Source organism: Meles meles, chromosome 9 (assembly GCF_922984935.1).
Source record: "Meles meles chromosome 9, mMelMel3.1 paternal haplotype, whole genome shotgun sequence".
NCBI classification, from domain to species: domain Eukaryota; kingdom Metazoa; phylum Chordata; class Mammalia; order Carnivora; family Mustelidae; genus Meles; species Meles meles.
The window spans coordinates 91,371,308-91,390,462 of NC_060074.1; the positions used below are offsets into that span (position 1 = coordinate 91,371,308).

General features: G+C 35.7%; 1 protein-coding gene across 1 annotated transcript in view; it reads left to right on the forward strand.

Annotated features, from left to right (window-relative positions):
- Positions 1-19,155, forward strand: part of LRP1B (LDL receptor related protein 1B) — a 2,013,404-nt gene that overhangs the window by 1,941,108 nt on the left and 53,141 nt on the right. The window contains exon 84 of the mRNA XM_046019480.1: positions 11,160-11,321. Coding sequence (XP_045875436.1) covers positions 11,160-11,321 — 162 coding nt within the window. The remainder of the gene's footprint in view (positions 1-11,159; positions 11,322-19,155) is intronic.

Sequence of the window (19,155 nt, forward strand, 5' to 3'; positions counted from 1 at the left end):
TTATTTGACAGAGAGAAACACAGCAAGAGAGGGAACACAAGCATGGGGAGTGGGAAGGGAGAAGTAGACTTCCTGGGGAGCAGGGAACCTGATGCGGGGCTCTTTCCCCGGACCCTGGGATCATGACCTGAGCCAAAGGCAGACGCTTAATGACTGAGCCACGAGCTACCCAGGCCCCCGGAAATAAAGTTTTCTACACAGGTGATTTAGAGTAATAGAGCGAGAGAGTTTATAAATTTGGGTCAGTATAAATTCTCTCACGCATAAAGTTTGGAGTTATGCAGAAGGGAAGGCCACTCTGAATTTAGGGAGTTTGAAAGTGCACAAAAGGAGGACTGCCTAGGAAAAGGAGTGATGGTGCAATTTTTTATAGTAGATAATACATTTGTATTGGATGTCTTAAATGAATATAGAAAGTAGAGCACAGAAGCTCTCACTGTAACCCTCTCTGTTACCATATCTATGGGCTTTGACAGGGAAAGGTTTTGTCCCCAGAACTAAAATAAGAGGAAAGTGGCCCCAGATGGGGGCGGCGGGGCTGGGTGGAAGGAGATTCTTCCCTCTACTTTTCACTGCAACAGAAAGGGCCTTTATTTTTTATTTTTTTCTAAATATTTTATTTATTTATTTATTTGAGAGAGAGTGAGAACATAAGAGGAGGTTCGGGGTGCAGCAAGGAGAGGGAGAAGCAGGCTTCTTGCTGAGCAGGGAGCCCTACGAGGGCCTGGATCCCAGGACCCTGGCATCATGATCTGAGCCAAAGGTAGACGCTTAAAGACAGCCAGTCAGGCACCCTAGGAAGGGCCTTGAAAATAATAAGTAGATGGTGAGTCTTTTCTTTCTTATTAATTCAGGCTCTTTTTGCCCAGGACACTGTCCCAAATATGGAGGTGACATATATGGCTGCCATTAGATAAGATCAAATATAGCTGCCCTAAAAATGTTTGCTCAAAGACAAGTTGAGCTGGAAACTTTTGGATACCCTCAAAACATCATGGGACTAAAGACAAAATGTAAATGCTAATGTCCCTCAAGTCACATCTGTACCTAGGACATGAAGTACACAATCACCTAATTAACATCTTGATAAAGGGTAAACATGTATTTAAATTGCCCAACTTTGTTTTTCTTTCACTTTTTATTTAAATTAGAACTTTTTAAATTGAAATTAATCTTGATGTCCTAGCTTCCTTAACATAAATATTGTTTATATTTAGGGAATGCTAAGAGTTGGGTATTTGGTCTTACTTGCTTTTTAAGGATCTAAGAGAATATTATGTTGAAAATATAATTGGGGCGCCAGGGTGGCTCAGTGGGTTGAAGCCTCTGCCTTCAGCTCAGGTCATGATCCCAGGGTCCTGGGATCGAGCCCCGCATCGAGCCCCGCACAAGCTCCCTGCTCAGCAGGGAGCTTGCTTCCCTTTCTCTCTCTCTGCCTGCCTCTCTGCCTACTTGTGATCTCTGTCTGTCAAATAAATAAATTAAAATATATATATATATACATATACATATATATATAAATAATTGAAAACATAAAATAGGGTATATAATTTTAACAAATAAGTGGCATAGAAATACATAGCCATCACAAATCAAGTAGAGGGAAAAAAACAACAAAATGAGCAAATGGCAAAGGATGAATCTCACACACACATGCACACAAACATACAAAAAGAGGAGAAAAGAGGAAAAAGAGGAAGGAGAAGTTTGGAGAGGAGGAAGTACAGGAGAAGCCAAGTCACACACAGATGAAACCAGCGTCCTTAAATCACTATCAGAAGAAAATGTTCACGGTGCAAATCTTGAAGCAAGCAATTTTGAAATACTCACCAAGAGTTTAAAAGATTTTGTGTCCTTAAAATAATGAAATTTTTAGATACATATTCTAAGGATTACATAATGATAAAAGCCAAAATATTTAGAAATGAAGATGTTCAACATAGTGTTATTTAGCATATAAAATTGGAGATAGAAACCTGAATCGAAATAGTTAATATGTAGGATAAAGCATATCTAAAAGATCAATGTTATATGACAAATAAAGCCAGATTTGTAGACTATATGATAATATAGTAAAATATTCACATTGTGTCTTATCTTATTTTGATTGAAGTACAGTTGATACACAATGTTGCATTAGATTCAGGTGTATAATTAAGTGATTTGACAACTCTTTAATTTATGCTATGCTCATCACAAGTGTAGCTACCATCCGTCACCATGCAATGCTAGTCCAGTAACATTGACAATATTTCCTATGCTGGTACCTTTCACCCCGTGGTTTATTCCTTCCACAACTGGTAACCTGTACCTCCCACTCCCCTTCATCTATTTTGTCCATCCCCTCTGCCTCTCCTGTGGCAGCCACCAGTTTGCTCTGTGTATTTATGGGTCCATTCTTTATTGTGTGTTTTGTTTTTCAAATTCCATATATAAACAGAGGCATATGGAATTTGTTTTGTTTTGTTTTGTTTTGTTTTGTAAGAGATTTTATTTTATTTACTTGACAGAGAGAGAGGCACAAGCCAGGGGGAAGGGCAAGCAGAGGGAGAAGCAGCTCCCCGCTGAGCAGGGAGGCTGACGTAAGGTTCCATCCCAGGATTCTGGGATCATGACCTGAGTTGAAGGCAAACGCTTAACTGACTGAGTCACCCTGGTCAAAATAAAGTGGCCTGATTTATTTCATATAGCATAATACCCTTTAAGTCCATCTATAGTCTAGGTCCATCTGTGTCATCAAAATGACAAAACCTCCTTCTTTCTTATGACTGAGTAATATTACATTGCACATATATATCACACTTCTTTATTCATTTATCTATCAATGGACACTTAGATTGCTTCCATATCTTGGCTGTTGTAAATAATGCTGCATCACTAATCATCAGGGAAGTGCAAATCAAAACCACCATGAGATACCACCTTACACCAGTCAGAATGGTTAGTATCAAAAAGACAAGAAATAACAAATGTTAACAAGGATGTGGAGGAAAGGAAACCTTCATGCACTGTTGGTGGGAAGGCAAATTGGCGCAATCACTGTGGAAAATGGAATTTTGAGGTTCCTTAAAAATTAAAAATAGAAACATCACAAGATCCAAGTAATTCACATTGTACATGTAAAGTTTAAAAGGACAAGAAATAAAACTGTTTGTATAATATGAGCCCAATATGGGAAAAAATGCACACATAAAGTGTCTTTGTGAGGAAATAGATCTTTCTTTGTATGCCTGTATTTTCCAAGTTCCACAATTAACATGCATTGCTGTGAGAATTAAAAATTAAGTAATGATAATAATTATTAGAATTTAAAATAATAATAATTATTATTATTGCCAATATCATGGTAGTCTATATTTGACTGCTTAGTGAGTGCCAGGTGCTGTTCTCAGTCCTTGCACCTTCACAAAAACCTTTGAGAGATTGAAAGTAAGATTCTAATTCTGTGGAGTTTTTTTTTTTTTTATCAGTTACTTGCTCATTTGGGCCACATCGTGAGAGCAGCACTGAACTTAAGTCTTACGGCTTTCTAAGCTAATCTCAGGTTTGAGGTGGCTTCCTTGTATTCACAGAAAGGACAAAAATATTTCAGTCTTATTTTCACAAAGCTGGCTGAAAACGATCTTTTCAGAAGTATAAATAGATTGTGACCTATAATTTGAAACATGTCAGAATATATTAAGTAGTACTTGGGAAGGAGCTAGGTAAGGTCCACAGTTCCTCATTTTCTTTTTCAGGCTTTACTGAATAGTTCTCTGTAATCTTTATGATACTTAAGACAACTCGACAGCTATAGTCAACTTACTAAAATTATGTATAAACGGGCACTTACTTTCTGTCCAGGAAGACATTATATAAAGTGGAAAAGTGGAATGTCAAATCTCTTCATCAAAAAGACTAGCAATTGTTTTAAGCATTCAAAACTTTGATTACTTGAGTCTAAATCAGAAGTGAAGACAGATTTCACAAAACAGAGTGGTCTTGGGGATAAGCGGTCAGGCAGTGGGCTTTCTGATTGCCATCTAGTATCGAACCGAATGAGGCTATGGCGACTTGTCTCTCGATTTATTATTTTTATCCTGCATAAAAGAACAAGAATGTGGTTTTTGTTCAAATAGTAAAGATGTTGTGAGTAAAGAGTATATAACTTTTAGACACTATTTTCATAGAACATTAAGTGTGAGCATTTGAAAATATGCTCTGCAGTTTAAATGTCAATTAAATTCTATTACTTAGACTCAATGCATTTATCAGACTGTTTGAACTAAACAATGACTATAGAAGACTAGTTAGGTAGAAAATATTACAACCAGGGATAAAACTTTACAATGAACAGACTCACTCAATGAGTACCAAATTAAACAGAGTAAGATGCATGGTTCACATTGATATAGTATGAATTCCAAATAATTTGCTTGAAAAGAGAACTGACTAATGATGCTCACTAGCAGGTATCTTCCCCTCAGAAATAATAAACACTGTCACTGTCTCATAGGACGTTCACGAGTAATTACTTGAGCGAGAGCATTCCTTCATGGCAATCAACCACACATTTTTCTAGCATTATGTTTATATAGAAAAAGGAGTAATGATTTATTTGTCCAATATTGAGCAGAGATGTAATTTTACCTACTTAAAGTCATACAGTATTGATTAAATCACACTGATGAGTAGCATCTTTATAATCAGCTTAAAAACTGTTTATTAAATAAATCTAGCTTTTAAAAACAGACACCAGTATTACATCAAATTACTGAAAAATGCCAACAGATACACTTTTATAATATTCAAATAGGAATGTATGCTTTTGAGCATGTTGATTGATTGATATTTATTCATATGGTACTTGACCAAAAGCTATACTGCACATTTTACTCTAAATCATTAGCAAGTAAATAGTCATTTCTATATGGAATATATATTCAGTGACTATAATACTTTGGAAATTTTGCAAGCCTTATTTTATTATAGTGCCTACTACATTTTTTAAAAATATTTTATTTATTTATTTGACAGAGAGAGAGGTCACAAGTAGGCAGAGAGGCAGACAGAGAGAGAGGGAGAAACAGGCTCCCCACTGAGCAGAGAGCCCAATGCGGGGCTCGATCCCAGGACCCTGAGATCATGACCTGAGCCGAAGGCAGAGGCTTAAACCGCTGAGCCACCCAGGCACCCCGTGCCAACTACATTTTGAATGTTTAATAAATGCCAAGAACTCTGGCAAATTCCTTAAACATAAGGCCTTATTTAATCCTTATTACTCCATGATGTCTACATTGTGGTAATTTTCAGATATGAACTAGAATGGTTAAGTAAGATAACTAGAATCCAAAAATCTAGATTATTCCAAAGTCAGTGCTCCAAGACATTGTCTGTTATCACAAAAATCAGTAATATTATCTACCCACATCAGAGAAATAACTGGTTATAACTGTATAACAAAGTAACATATAGTCAAATAGGACCATCTAACTAGAGGTAAACTATAACCAAATCATAAAAATTTAATGTTCCATTTAACAAAGATTAAGGACTAATGGTAAATCATTATAATATCCACGTAGCTACCTATCTATATAACAGAAAAGATTCCATCTTTATTATATATTTTAAAACATTATTTTGAGTTGATATATATGGATATATATTTATGTTATTTTAAAAGAATACATATGGAAAAATCGTGTATTGGGATTCCATATGTAGTTTCTTAAGAAAGGCACATGTATTCAGTTAAGTTTAAATAATAACCTCAGTCGATAATTTGTTTAATAAAAATACTAATAGTGATAATAATACCAATACAACTACTAATAATAACACTACCAATAAGTACTTGCTATGTGGCAGACATCGCGCTGCGTGTTTTACCAGCACATAATAGGCATTTACTAGTGCCTTTTTCTGTCTATTGAGTTAAGGTAAGTTTTGCAAAGCCACACAATTAATAAATATCTAATAACATTTGATCCCCAGGTCTGTCTAATACCAAAAAACAAACAATTGATTATTATTTACCAAATTTACTAAACTCATTTAGTTCCTGTTAAATATTCTTATGAACTATTTCAGAATTAACCATTTTTACTGAGACTAGTTTTGATATGTAAGGGCCATGTAAGATCAGCAAAATTTCAAGAACTCTGTGAGAATCCAAGACATTTCCATTTTTCTTATGAGCAATACAATCTTTAGTTGTATCAGTGAATATTCCTTAATATATATTACTGATTATAGATGATTAACACCTTTTGTTATATTTTTGCCATATTTGACATATTTGGTTATCCAGTTAAATCTAAACCATTTATTTATTATTTAACTTGATGTGTAAAAATTTGCTGGCACATTTTGGAAGATATATGCAACCAGTTTCCATTCAACTATGAACAGAAGCAGATAAATTAATAATGAATTAATGGAGCAAATAAACTAAACTTTGCTTGTTGTACACAGCTAGTAAGGCACTTTGCTAGCATACAGTCTTGAACTTGAATATGGAACAGACCTAGTACTAGGAAAACCTAGTCTGCAGAAATTGTGTAAACTACCTGGACAATGTTTATGAGAAGAATTTTCTCTCTTGTGGGTCATGGGAGAGTTTAACCTACTGAGCAGCCAGAGACACACACACCGAGACATACAACAAAGACTGAGACTGAAGGCCTGTCATTTAGGAAGGCGAATGAACCCAGAGTCGGGAAATTGATGCTGAAGTATTTGAATAGAGAGGCAATTATTGTAGCCATGAAAGTGTATCACCAAAAAGAAGTCTTGAATAATATATTTTAAGAGACAGAAAGAGAAAACAGAAGGGCAACTGAAAAGGAAAAAAGGGAAATCAACAGTGGTAGTGTCTTAGAAACAGAATTTTTAGAGTAGATGAGTAATAGAATGTGTAATAAAAAACAAAAAAAATAAATTTCAAAAATAAAATGTGTAAATTACGCAGACATTTAAGGAGGAGAATGATTGAAAAGAAATCAGTAGATTTAGGGATTAAAAGATCAGAGATAAGCTTTGCAAGAGTATATAAGTACACATTAACTTCTCCATCCCTCAACCTTTTGTACCACTAGGGAATCAGAATTGATTTATGTGAATAATACATACATAGTGAGGGATCTGTCCTCTTTTCTGAAATAGCAAAGAGAAGTAACAGATTAAGACACATCTTTTTGTATGTTGAAAAAAATAAAAACTGTAAACCCACTGAAGGATTGGAATGTATTTGATAGAACTGGAAGCTGTGAGTGTAGACTCTTAAAAAGCTCAAGTATATATCAAAACTTGAAGTTATACAAGTAAACGGACTTGATAAAAATACTAGGTGTGATTTTTTTTTGTTTGTGTTTGTTTCGTGGGGTTTGTATGTGTGTGTTCTTTCTTACTAAAATGTAGAATTAAGCATGCTGAGAAAGTAAAGAGAGGAAAAAGACCCATCATCCAAAGTTAAAGATGTTGAAGTCTGAGACTTGATGGAGTTTTTCTGCTTTATCCCATCACTGCCATACAAATTTAATTTTTTTATTAACATATAATGTATTATTTGTTTCAGGGTACAGGTCTGTGATTCATTACACAATTCACAGCACTCACCATAGCACATACCCTTCCCAATGTCCATCCCCCAGCCACCACATCCCTTGTACCCCGCTCCCTTCCAGGAACCCTCAGTTTGTTTTATCTTAAATAAATAATGGAGATAAAATGTGTAATTTAAGACAGTTTTCCAAAAGATTTTCTTAGAATGTTACAATGTCTCTTTAGGACACAGTCACAAAATGAAGAATGGTGAATCTCAGTAGAAATAACAACAGTAATAATAATAAACAGAGCTAAAGTGTCACTGAGTGCCTTCTGTGTGCCTAGTACCTTTAGCAATGCTTTGCATGTATAATCTCATTTACTTTACTTGATTCTGCACAACCCCATAATATTATCCCCATTTTTTTTTTTTTTTTTTTTTTTTTGCATAGCAGGAAAGAAACAGAGAAGTGATGTTCATATTTCCACCACTGGTATTTGGCACAGATAGCGTAGGTCCAGGCGGACTGACAACCCACATTTTAAAGGTCTAAATGCTACAGAAAGCAGACTGATTAGAGGCAACAAACTGATCCTCCCCCTCCTTCCTCCAGTTAATTGATGTTCTTCCTGATTATACTACCCTTGTAGGCTGTCAACTCCCAAGCTCCCTGGACGCTTCACTGCTATAAATCTATACCTTAGTCATCGTAACAGTATTGTTGCCTTTTCAAATGCCAAAATCAAATTGAGCTACCTAAAAAATCTTTATAAATCAACCCAATGCAACTTGTTAGGGTACACCCAGAGAGATTCCTGAAAATATTAGATGGAGCCCATTATAAAATCCTGTGACAGATGGTTCATTTCCCATCAGCAAACAAAAGATCTGCTGTATCAACACACAGCTTCAAGTTGGTAATGTTCCCCTGAATATGAAGATTTCTTCTTGTCAAAAAGAAATCTTCTTTTTAAAGGAAGAGAAAAAAGCCTTTTGAAAATAATTCAGCCAGAATCTAAATGATGTGAGACATATGCTGGGGGTGGAGGTGGGGAAAAAACTAGTCACTCTGCCCTAGTTTCAAAACAGCTGTAGATGAGATAAAAGCATGGTGTCATTCTCTCAGTGACTGGGAGAGAGCAGTTTTCAAGTGCCTAGTGGGTTGCATTTGTTTCTTTCAAACTTCTATCACTTTAATGTTTTTCACTCCTAATTTTATTTTATTTTTTTCCTTTCATTTTATTTATTTTTTCAGTGTAACAGTATTCATTCTTTTTGAACAACACCCAGTGCTCCATGCAAAACGTGCCCTCCCCATTACCCACCACCTGTTCCCCCAACCTCCCACCCCTGACCCTTCAAAACCCTCAGGTTCACTCCTAATTTTAAAACACATGGAAAATAATGGGGGGAAAAACCCATAAATCTATGGTGTTTAAGTCCTACCACCATATGACACTTTTTGAGATTATTCTAATTCCTTTTGATTTCTCCTGTACTCTCTGGTCTATTTTTTTTTCACATTTAGCTCAAGTTAATTTGTATTCCTGTTTATATGTTTTATTTCTTGGTAAGGCATTCACTGGTTCTTGTTAATGAAGAGGAATTACTTCTTTTGTTCAGGTCTTTCATTTTCCTTAGTACTTGTGTTCTAACAATTCTCTGTCCTCTTCATCTTCTACCACTATTCATTCGCTTGTTTGTGTCTTTGTTTTTCAACCACTATCGTTCCCGTGAAGATATTTTGTCTATATGTAAGCAACAACTAGAAAATGCACTACCGTTATAAGAAAAATAATTAGCTAAAAGTTTTAAAGCCATTTTCTGGGAATGTAAAACATGATGTGACTCAGCTTTTAATGTATGTAAAATTTACCTTGCTTCTCAACCTATTAATAAGCATTTGTCTGACACCAAACTAGTAAGATTTATACATAAGCTATAAAGCAGTGCAACTCACCATAAAAAATATATGTAACTTTGTTCATTGAGAAGCAATAGCTTCAAGTATGCTTAAGTATGTAGAGAGCTTTCAAAGCAAAATAAGTAAATAGGTTGTGGAACCTCAACTTATTTATTCTCTTGGAAATAGATGTGGATTTTATTTGGAGGCATTTTATTCACTTATGAGGGCTTTTCAAAAAAGTAGAATGTAGAATCTATGGCAATGGAGAAAACATATCATTTTCACACTTCAGGTCTAAGCCTTATACTCATACATTTTTATGACCATTCTAATTACGCTTCATGTCTACAAAGTTGAGAGAGGAGATGGTTGGATATTCTCTGATGTTAGTCAACTGAGTAACAGTTCCAAGTCCTAGTTAATTCAGATCTATAACTAAATTTCTTTTTTTTATTCTCTTTCATGTTATTTCTTTACAGTTTCACAATCTCTAAACTTCATTTTTCCCTATTGCAAATGGTGGCCATTATTTCATTTTGTTTTCCTTAATCTCTCTTACAAGAGCTAGCTCTGTACTCCATTTTTCACCTAGTCCTTGACATCCTAGGCAGTTAGAGAGACTCATTCCTGATATAACAGTTAACTGTGTTATGTTCCAAACACCTTAAAGGATTTTTCACCTTTACTTGTGTTATTGAGCAAATAAAGAAGAATATCCATAGATGATCCCTTAGATTTGCTCTAGTGTGCTGCTAATATTAGACTTTAAATCGTCTTACTAAAATGGCAGTCCTTTCCCATGCATAAATAAAAATCTCAAAATGAAATAAGCTAGGACTTACTAAGTGCTTAGATACTAAATTCAGTATGTATATTTAAATCAACTAAAATAACTAATTGCATAAATATAGGTGGCATGCCCACTTCAAACTTATTAAAATATTTATTTGTAAGTCTGAGCTCATGCTTTAAAAGTGGTGGTACATGATGATTCAACACAGAAATATGATTGTCTGAGGGATTACACTAAGTGAAATAAGTCAAACAGAGAAAGACAATTATCATATGGTTTCATTCATATGTGGAACATAAGGAATAGCTTGAAGGACCAGAGGGGAAGGGAGGGAAAACTGAATGAGAAGAAATCAGTGAGGGAAACAACTCATGAGAGACTCTGGACTCCTAGAAATAGAGGGTTTCAGAGGAGAAGGAAGTGAGGGGATGGGGTCACCGGGTGATGGGTTTTAAGGAGGACACATAGGTATTATATGCAACTAATGAATCACTGAACACTAAAAAAAAGAAAAAAAGAAAAAAAATATAATTGTCTCTATTTTATATTCTAATGGCCAAAACAATCTGCATTACTATATGAATGGAACAAAAATAATTGAAAAAGCAAAATGGACATGAACAGAGAAGTACAAAGAATAACACAAACACTTCAGAGCATAACACACCCATTCAAATATGTAATTATTCCTAAAATGAGCTCCATTTATTTTACCTGATGTGAACCTGAGTTATCTTCTAGTCTAGGCTTCACTAGAACATGGGAAAACTAAGACACACGGAGGCCAAGTTACTGCCTAAAACCACAGATTAACTAGCGGAAAAACATTGACCAGAATCTTGGCTTCCTGTTTCCTATCTAGTGAGGATTCCATGAAAATAAACCATTCCAGTCAAATAATTTCTTTTTTGTTTCTTTGTCTTTTGCAATAGGGAGACCCACCTGCAGCTGTGCGCTAGGGTTCACGGGACCCAACTGTGGTAAGACAGTCTGTGAGGACTTTTGTCAAAATGGAGGGACCTGCAGTGTGACTGCTGGGAACCAGCCCTACTGCCACTGCCAGCCTGAACACACTGGAGACAGATGTCAGTACTGTAAGTGAAAGCAAGTCCCATAAGATGGTCTGACAGCATACTTTGATGTTTATGCTAAGTAATTTTCTTATCTCGATGTTCCTTCCAATATCTCATTTTCAGCAACCCCTTATTTTTCAGGGTCACTCCCTCCATCACCCCAACTCCAACAATTCTTTACATTGCTCTTCATTCTTCTCATTTTAAAGAGTCCATGTTTCTTCTTTCCTCTGCTGAGATTCTATAATCCATCGTTGTAATCACCCCCTCATATAGACCCCTCAATTCCCTTGCTCTCTCTTCCCTCCTATGACACTTTCTTTGAAAACTCTAACCATGGTTAAATCCAATTCTCCATCTGCTCTGAACTTGTACCCCACTGCTGGATGCAACTGAAGAAAAGCACATAATCATACAGACTGGGATCACTTGAGTTTTTACCACTAATTTTAAATGCCACTTACTATAGCTTCAACTGTATTTTGCTAATCTACTGACTCTCCTAGATGTTTAGGTCAGATCATCTGAGAAAGGTCTCCTCAAACCTCTAATACCTGCTCCCCAAGTTCATCCTGAGCTCAAGAACTTGCTTTCTGTTTCATTGATTAAATAGAAGCTATCTAAAGAGAACTGCCACAAGCTCCCACCATCACCATCATCTCTTGAACTACTTTTTCTTTTAGATCCATAGACTGTCTTCTTAGGAGCAGGAACCCTGTGCTACCGCTAATGTTCTACTGTCCACTCATACATTCCATCCCTCTTAGCTACTCATGGATATATCTCTTACAACTGTCCCCATCTTTCTCCTTTATCTGTATTTTCCTCTCCCCCTAGTTGTTTCTTGAACAACTTTGCCTTGTGCCCATATCTTTCTATCCACAACTTTATTTTCCTGGTTTGTTTGTTTTTACCCATAGCTTTATTCTAAGGAGTTGTTACATGCTACATTTCTCTCATTTTTCTCTTGACCTCACCTCTGGCAGGTTTTTATCTTCACTATTTTGCTGAAATATTGTTCATCAGTTCAGGTTAATTTATTTTATCGTTGTCCATGTTCTCATATTCAATGGCCAATTATCAATTCTTATTTTATCCCACAATCCGCAGTTAATCACTCCCCCTTTAAAACACCTTCATTTGTCTTTACCACTCTCTTCTTTTCATTCCCATTTTACTGGGTATTTCTTTTCACTGTCTTTTGCTGGTTCCACCTCATCTCCCTGACCTTTAAACATTGGAGTGGCTCATGACTGTCTCTTATCTCTTTTTTCTCAGAAACACTCACTCCATGAGCCAGTGATTTCCGTATGAATCGGAACATTAGATTAAACATTTTTACATACCGTTTTGTAAGATACAGTTTCCCAAACATAACCCCCAAAGATTCTGATTCTGTTAGGCTTCAATATTTTGTAAAGTTTTCACATGTTTCATATGTGTGACTGCGATTGAGACCTACTTGCTTAGATGATTTCAACTAATCGTGTGACTTTTAGTATCATCCAAATACAAACAATTCTGAATGTATATCTCTAGCTGAAACTCCCACCTGAATTCCAGATTTTTATACCTAAGTGTCTATTTGACAGTTTGAGTTCGCTCTAAATTTACCTGATTTTCTCACCCCAAATTGCTTCTACCACAGTTTACCCTGTGTTTATAAAAGGAAACACTCATCACTTGAGTCCAAGTATCTTGGATTAATCCTTTTTTTTTTTTTAATCTAACCCTCCTTTTTTTTTTTTTTAATCTAACCCACTTTATTATTTTTTTAAGATTTTCCTATTTTTTTTGTTTGTTTGTTTGTTTTGTTTTAGTTCCAGTGTAGTTACAAACAATGTTATATTAGTTTTGGGTACATAATCCAGCGATTCAACAGTCCCAACAATCTGAGTGCTCATCACCTCAAGTGTACTCCTTAATCCCCATTCATCTATTTTGAATTCATTCTGGACTGTTTTCTTTCTTTTACACCCCAACTTCTTTCTCACGTGTTCCTTTAAAATATACCCAGGACCTGAACACTTCTCACCAGCTTCATCCCCACTACCTTCATTGAAGTTTCCAGCATTTCTTACTTGCCTTTTTACTAACTGATCTCCATGCTTTCTCTCTGCACCCTCTGTACCTGTTCTCAAAAGAATAGCCACAGCTGTATGTTGTATCCATAATAAGAAGAATGGTTTTCTGTCTCAATCACACTTACTGAGATCTTTCTATATCTAGGCACTCTTGTGTTTCATTCTTTTTTTTCCATTAATTCTACTAATCCATTTAATCCCACTAATGAACCAGGTGTTGCTTTTATTCTCATTTTGCCGAGGAGGCTACTGAGGAGTTATCTCTTAAGTGGTATGTGTCATAGGCCCGCAGAGTTTATCTAGAAAAAAACCATCCTGTCATATGCTGGTGTCACACCTTGTTTACACACCTTGCTTTCCTCCTCATGGCTTTCCCCTCCTCTTCCCTCTTCTCAACAAAGCAGAATATTCCAGTACAACTCCCACCTACCAACTCATGGATTTTTTTTTCCAATATTCTCACAACCCTGAAAGATTTCCAAGCAAATCAGGGACAGCACCATCTACTCCCCAGCATAACGCAGATCCTCATTACTATCCAGACTACTTTTGCAGCCTCTCTCTCATTCTAGCAAAACCACACTTACCCTGCTTCTCCACACATCAGTTTCCTTGGCATTGAGACTTTCTCCCATTATTCTCTTCCTCTGGAATGCACTTTCTTTGGCTTCTTCCTCACCTTCGTCTCTCCATGCCAAATCCTATCTATCTGTCCCTGCTCAGTTTTAAGGCCATTTCCTTTGTCAGAGTCTTCACATCTCCCCAAGAGAATGCATGGCTTTCTCTTCTGAATTTTCGAGTCACTGCTTCTTTACCTCTGTCTGTTTCTACTCACTTTAATCTGGTATTATCGTTAATTGTGTGTTTCCTTCCTATTTGTCTGGGACAACCTCTTTGAGATTATACCCAACAAAGGCATTTGTCAAATAAATAAATAATCATAGAAAATAAATGAAAGCAGTTTGGAGACAAGTTAATAAAAGAACAATCAACTTAATGTACAAGAGCTACATTTAATCAGGCTACAACCATCTGGTATTTTTCTGTGCAGCTTATCTCTGTTCCCAATTGGTCCATCATCATAGAATGTTGATCTTTTTTTTTTTTTAAACTTGAAAAAAAAAATTTTTAAGCTCAAAAAAGGCCATTTTTTTTTCTTTTTGATCTAAGTTAAAAAAAATATTATGTGGCCATCATCATAGCGATTTGGTTTCTGAAAAAGAATAAATTGAGTTAGCATATATTTTAATTGACAACTTAATAGAATCACAGTCTGAGGTAGCCTGATGCGTTATAAAAGGCTGCATTATCATTTTATTATCATTATTAGCAGTCATAGCACTTCCCACCTTTTACTGCAAAGCACTTATTAAAATTAACCAATTAATCCTTAGACAGAGGTTAAATAACTTGCTCAAGGTCCCGAAGTAGTAATATTACAGTCAGAATGGGACCCCAGGAGTTGTTGATCAAGATGTCAGCAAACATTCCTGCAGTATGGTGATGCTGTTCTTTGGCAGCAAAATAAGTCTGTGGACAGTGTCATTAAAATGATAAATCCAACAACTGACAAAAGCATAATAAATTTAGGATCTATTATATGTGAGTCGGCAAGGTTCAGTGGACCTGGTGTTCTGTCAAAATTGTATCTTGCATATACAAAATCTTCTCTCCATAAAGGAAGGAATGACAGAATGGTTCATTACAGTGCCTAATTAAAGGTCCATTAGTGGGAGGTAAAACATCAGTTCTTAGTTGTGCTGAGTAAAAACATTTCATGATTCTAATGGCAATATAAAATCCTGAGGTCTAAATGCAAATTAATTTTAACAGAAGCACCCAGGGAGGAGAGACAGAGATAAATAATGGCAAACTACAATGGAATATTCTTTTAGAAAGTTGTTTAAGAACAAATATAGCTCCATTTTGTACAGATCTGGAACAAGGATTTCTAGTATAAATAAAAAATAATAATAAGCATGGCATTTCACATTTAAAGATGAATGTTAGATATGAGGCCAATAATACCTGAGGTTATTAGTGCTTAATAACATTAGGGCAAAAGGGCCAATGAGGCAGCTCAATCTGTGTCTAAGAGCACAGTGTTAAAATCGAATGGCAATCTGTTTGTTCTCTCATTGATATTTTTAAAGTTCTCTAGTAATCTGCTTGGGAACCCATTATAATTTCAATTAGAACTTAGTTTATTAGAAATACACCTGTATGGTTTATTGCAATAAGTACCAACACAAAGTAATATCTCAAGTTCATAAAATTAGGAGTACCTGACAGTCATCTAAGTATTTCATCTATTGTAACTGGTATTAGAACCATAGTCTATCAAGAGTAATTATAAAAGTTATGAAATATAGATGTGTGTCTACAATATGTGATGACATGATGGGATTATTTTTACTTTGCAGAACAATTTTATTTCATTAGTCAATTGGTTAGTAAACAAATTTGGTATTTATCATGGACCTGTCCCTATTAGGCATTGAGAAAACAGTGATGTCAGAGATATTTCCTGCCCTCAAAGGGTTTACAATCTAATGTGTGATTCAGAAAAAGATACAAGTTATATTAAAGGCAGTTTAATGAAATACAGTGGCTAGCACATAAACACAGAAAGAGAATTCAGTTTATAGGAAAGATTTCTTGAAAGAAGTAGCATGTAAGCTGAGATGGGAAGAAAGAAGCAGCTAACTAGATGAAGAGAAGTGGTGAGTGCAGCAGAATTTGCAAAAGGCCAGAAGGGAAGTTCTTTTGAAGTTTATCTTTTCTGTTTCTGTTTAATTTTCTTACAGGAAAGTTGGCGAGAGAAATAATGAATCACTAAAAATGTATAATGTATTGGTCACAGAGAAATAAGCTGTTAAACATAATTTTCTCTGAACATACAGTGTTTTACCAAATTCTCATGCAACCCTGTGAAGTATTATTAGTCCAATTTTACTATTGCCAAAAATGAGATGAAGGCATTCTCCCTTATCTGTTCCATTGGAGAACATGGGAGCCACAATTTATAGCCTTGTGGGTCTGTCTTCAAAAGTAGCTTCTCCTGGTGTATTTTTCTGTCATCTGATATCCTGTCCATCTGCAGCATCTTTTGAGGCTCACTATGGGAACACTCAAAGCTCAAGTCACGCACTAGTTCAACCTGATGGTTACCAGTTTCTACTCCATTGAAAAGAAGTGTTAATAAGAATTGTAATCTTGATTAAGGCTATGGCAGCAGGCCCATGCAAAAGAGACCAGGGAATTTTAATAATGACCAGGAAAATAGAATAAAATATTTTCAGTTGTCCCTGTTGATACGAAGGCCAATTAGAACTGAGCCTGGAACCCCAAGAAAGGATCATGAGTTAAAAAGTGAAGTTATAAGAACTAGCCATTTCCTCAGTGAGCAAGGATAAGATTCTTAGAGCATTTATACCTAGAGACAAAATAATTGGAGCCCTAGCTACTGAGGGTCCTCCACTTTTTTTTTTTTTTTTCTCTTGGTGAGAAAACAAGCATTGCTTTTATTCAGGCTTCTTGCCTGGATTACAACACATTCACTGTGTATCTTTTTTTCCAGCCATGGAAACCTGTTCATGTTCTCTAAAATGTGCCCCTTTAAATTGTTCATACATCTTTGTCTTTACATGTGGGTTCCTCAACGTCTGCTAACCCTCTCTAAGCCTCCCACTTTGTCTTCTTAAACTGCCTCTGCCCTAGGACATCCAGCACTTCTCCTTGGCATTTTTAAGCTGTTTATATCATCATTCATGTTCTTGACTTTCTACTGCCCTAGAATAAGAAACAGGCCATGGTGAGGCATACCTCATCAATCATAGAGGGGCTGAACTCAGTGCTTGGACTTAGGAGAAAGTATTAGGTATGTGAATTAATGTAAACAAAGTAGAAAAGTCTTGTTTCCAGCCAGCCAGGCCAATTTTTTTGTCTGGGCTCTGACAAGATACCACTTAAAACAGTTCCAGGCCACCTTTACTCAGCAGCTCATGAAGACCTACATTCCATGAGAAACTCTGTGCTTGCATTTCCAGGCTGGAGAAAAAAAAAGGTATAAAAATAGAATTAGGTTTGAATTAATGTATGTAAAGAAAAATAAATATATTTCTTTTCTCATGTGACTAGGATGGAGAATGGTAGGCTAAAGGTAAGGTAATGTATTAATTGTATTATCTTACTCTGGGGAGTTTAGAGAAAATTGTCAGAATTATAGAAATATTATTGAAGGCAATTTTGATCTAGTATAAATCTAGAATATTAAAAACAGATCTTTACTATAATGTTATGCTATCATTGGGAAATGTAAAAAATAGTAAGAGGGAAAATATTTAAGGGAAATGTGCTCACGTAAAAAGAATTTATTGGACACTGAGGCAGTTTTTTCCAAGCAGAGAATATATCATACATGAGTCAATGTACATATTCTGATTATTAAAATTAATTTACTTAACTGATATATATGTACTCTTGTGGGTACTATACATTGTTCTAGGCATCATGGATATGTCAGTGTAAAGGCTCTTAGAAGATACTTGTCCCCATAATTTTTGGTGAATAAAAAACCAGCGGCATATCTTTGTAGATTAAAAGCCAGACAAAGCTGCAACTTAGACTTACATTGACAAAAAGGATCAGAGATCAGAAATGGACTTTATTCCCTACTATTTAGGAGCATACCATTATTATATATGAAATTGTTTCAAATCCCACCCAGCAATGTGTTTATAAAGTTAATTTTATACAAGGCAAACTTTGGGGCACCTGGGTGGCTTGGGTTGTTAAGCCTCTGCATTCAGCTCAGATCATGATTTCAGGGTCCTGGGGTCAAGCTGTGCATCAGGTCCCCTGCTCAGCAGGGAGCCTGTTTCTTCCTCTCCCACCCCACTGCTTGTGTTCCCTCTCTCTCTCTCTCTCTCTCTCTCGCTGTGTCTCCATCAAATAAGTAAATAAAATCTTTAAAAGAATTTTAAAGATAAACTTTTATCTCTATGTCATGTAACTTACACTTGGAATATTAGTAATTATGTGTAATAATTTCAGTAACTGTTATTTGAAAAAATCTTTAAGAATGCTTCATTTCAAAAAAAAAATAAAAAAAGAAGGCTTAATTTCTTTTTTCTGGCATCATAGCAGTAACTTTTTTCCATGCCAGCTTCATTTGATTTTGAGACAACTTTAGTCTCACAATACTCTTGAAACAGCGCTTCAATCAGTAATCATGCCAAGCTTAGATGGTTTAATCTTCTGTTTTTATGCCACATTAGGGATACCCATTAGTCTTCACCCTTCTTTTTCCAAAATAAGGAGGAATGAGTATACAAAATAAGTGAAAAATAATGAAAGCCTTAAGATTGAAAATAACTTGTCACACAAGTAATGGTTACTAATGGTCTAAAGAGGGAATTGTATAGAAATAAACTGAAGATGCCCAGGTGGAAGCCCTGGGAAGTAAGGGAGGACAGGATAGGGAGAAGGAAGGAAAGAAGGAAGAGGGAGGGAGGGAGTGAGAGAGGGTTTAGGGAAGGAGGGAGGGAGGGAGGAAGGAAGGAAAGGAGGGAGACAGGCTTTGCATGAAGAGAAGACATCCATGATTGTGATTCTGATATACTTGGTGTTAAGTAAACTGAATGGATTCATAAATAATTATCTGCAAATAGAATTGTGTATTTGAAAATAATATATTACACAAATCATGCACTGATAGAGACACAGCTTGAACAAAAATATTTACTTGAGGCTTACCTCAAACCAAGCAA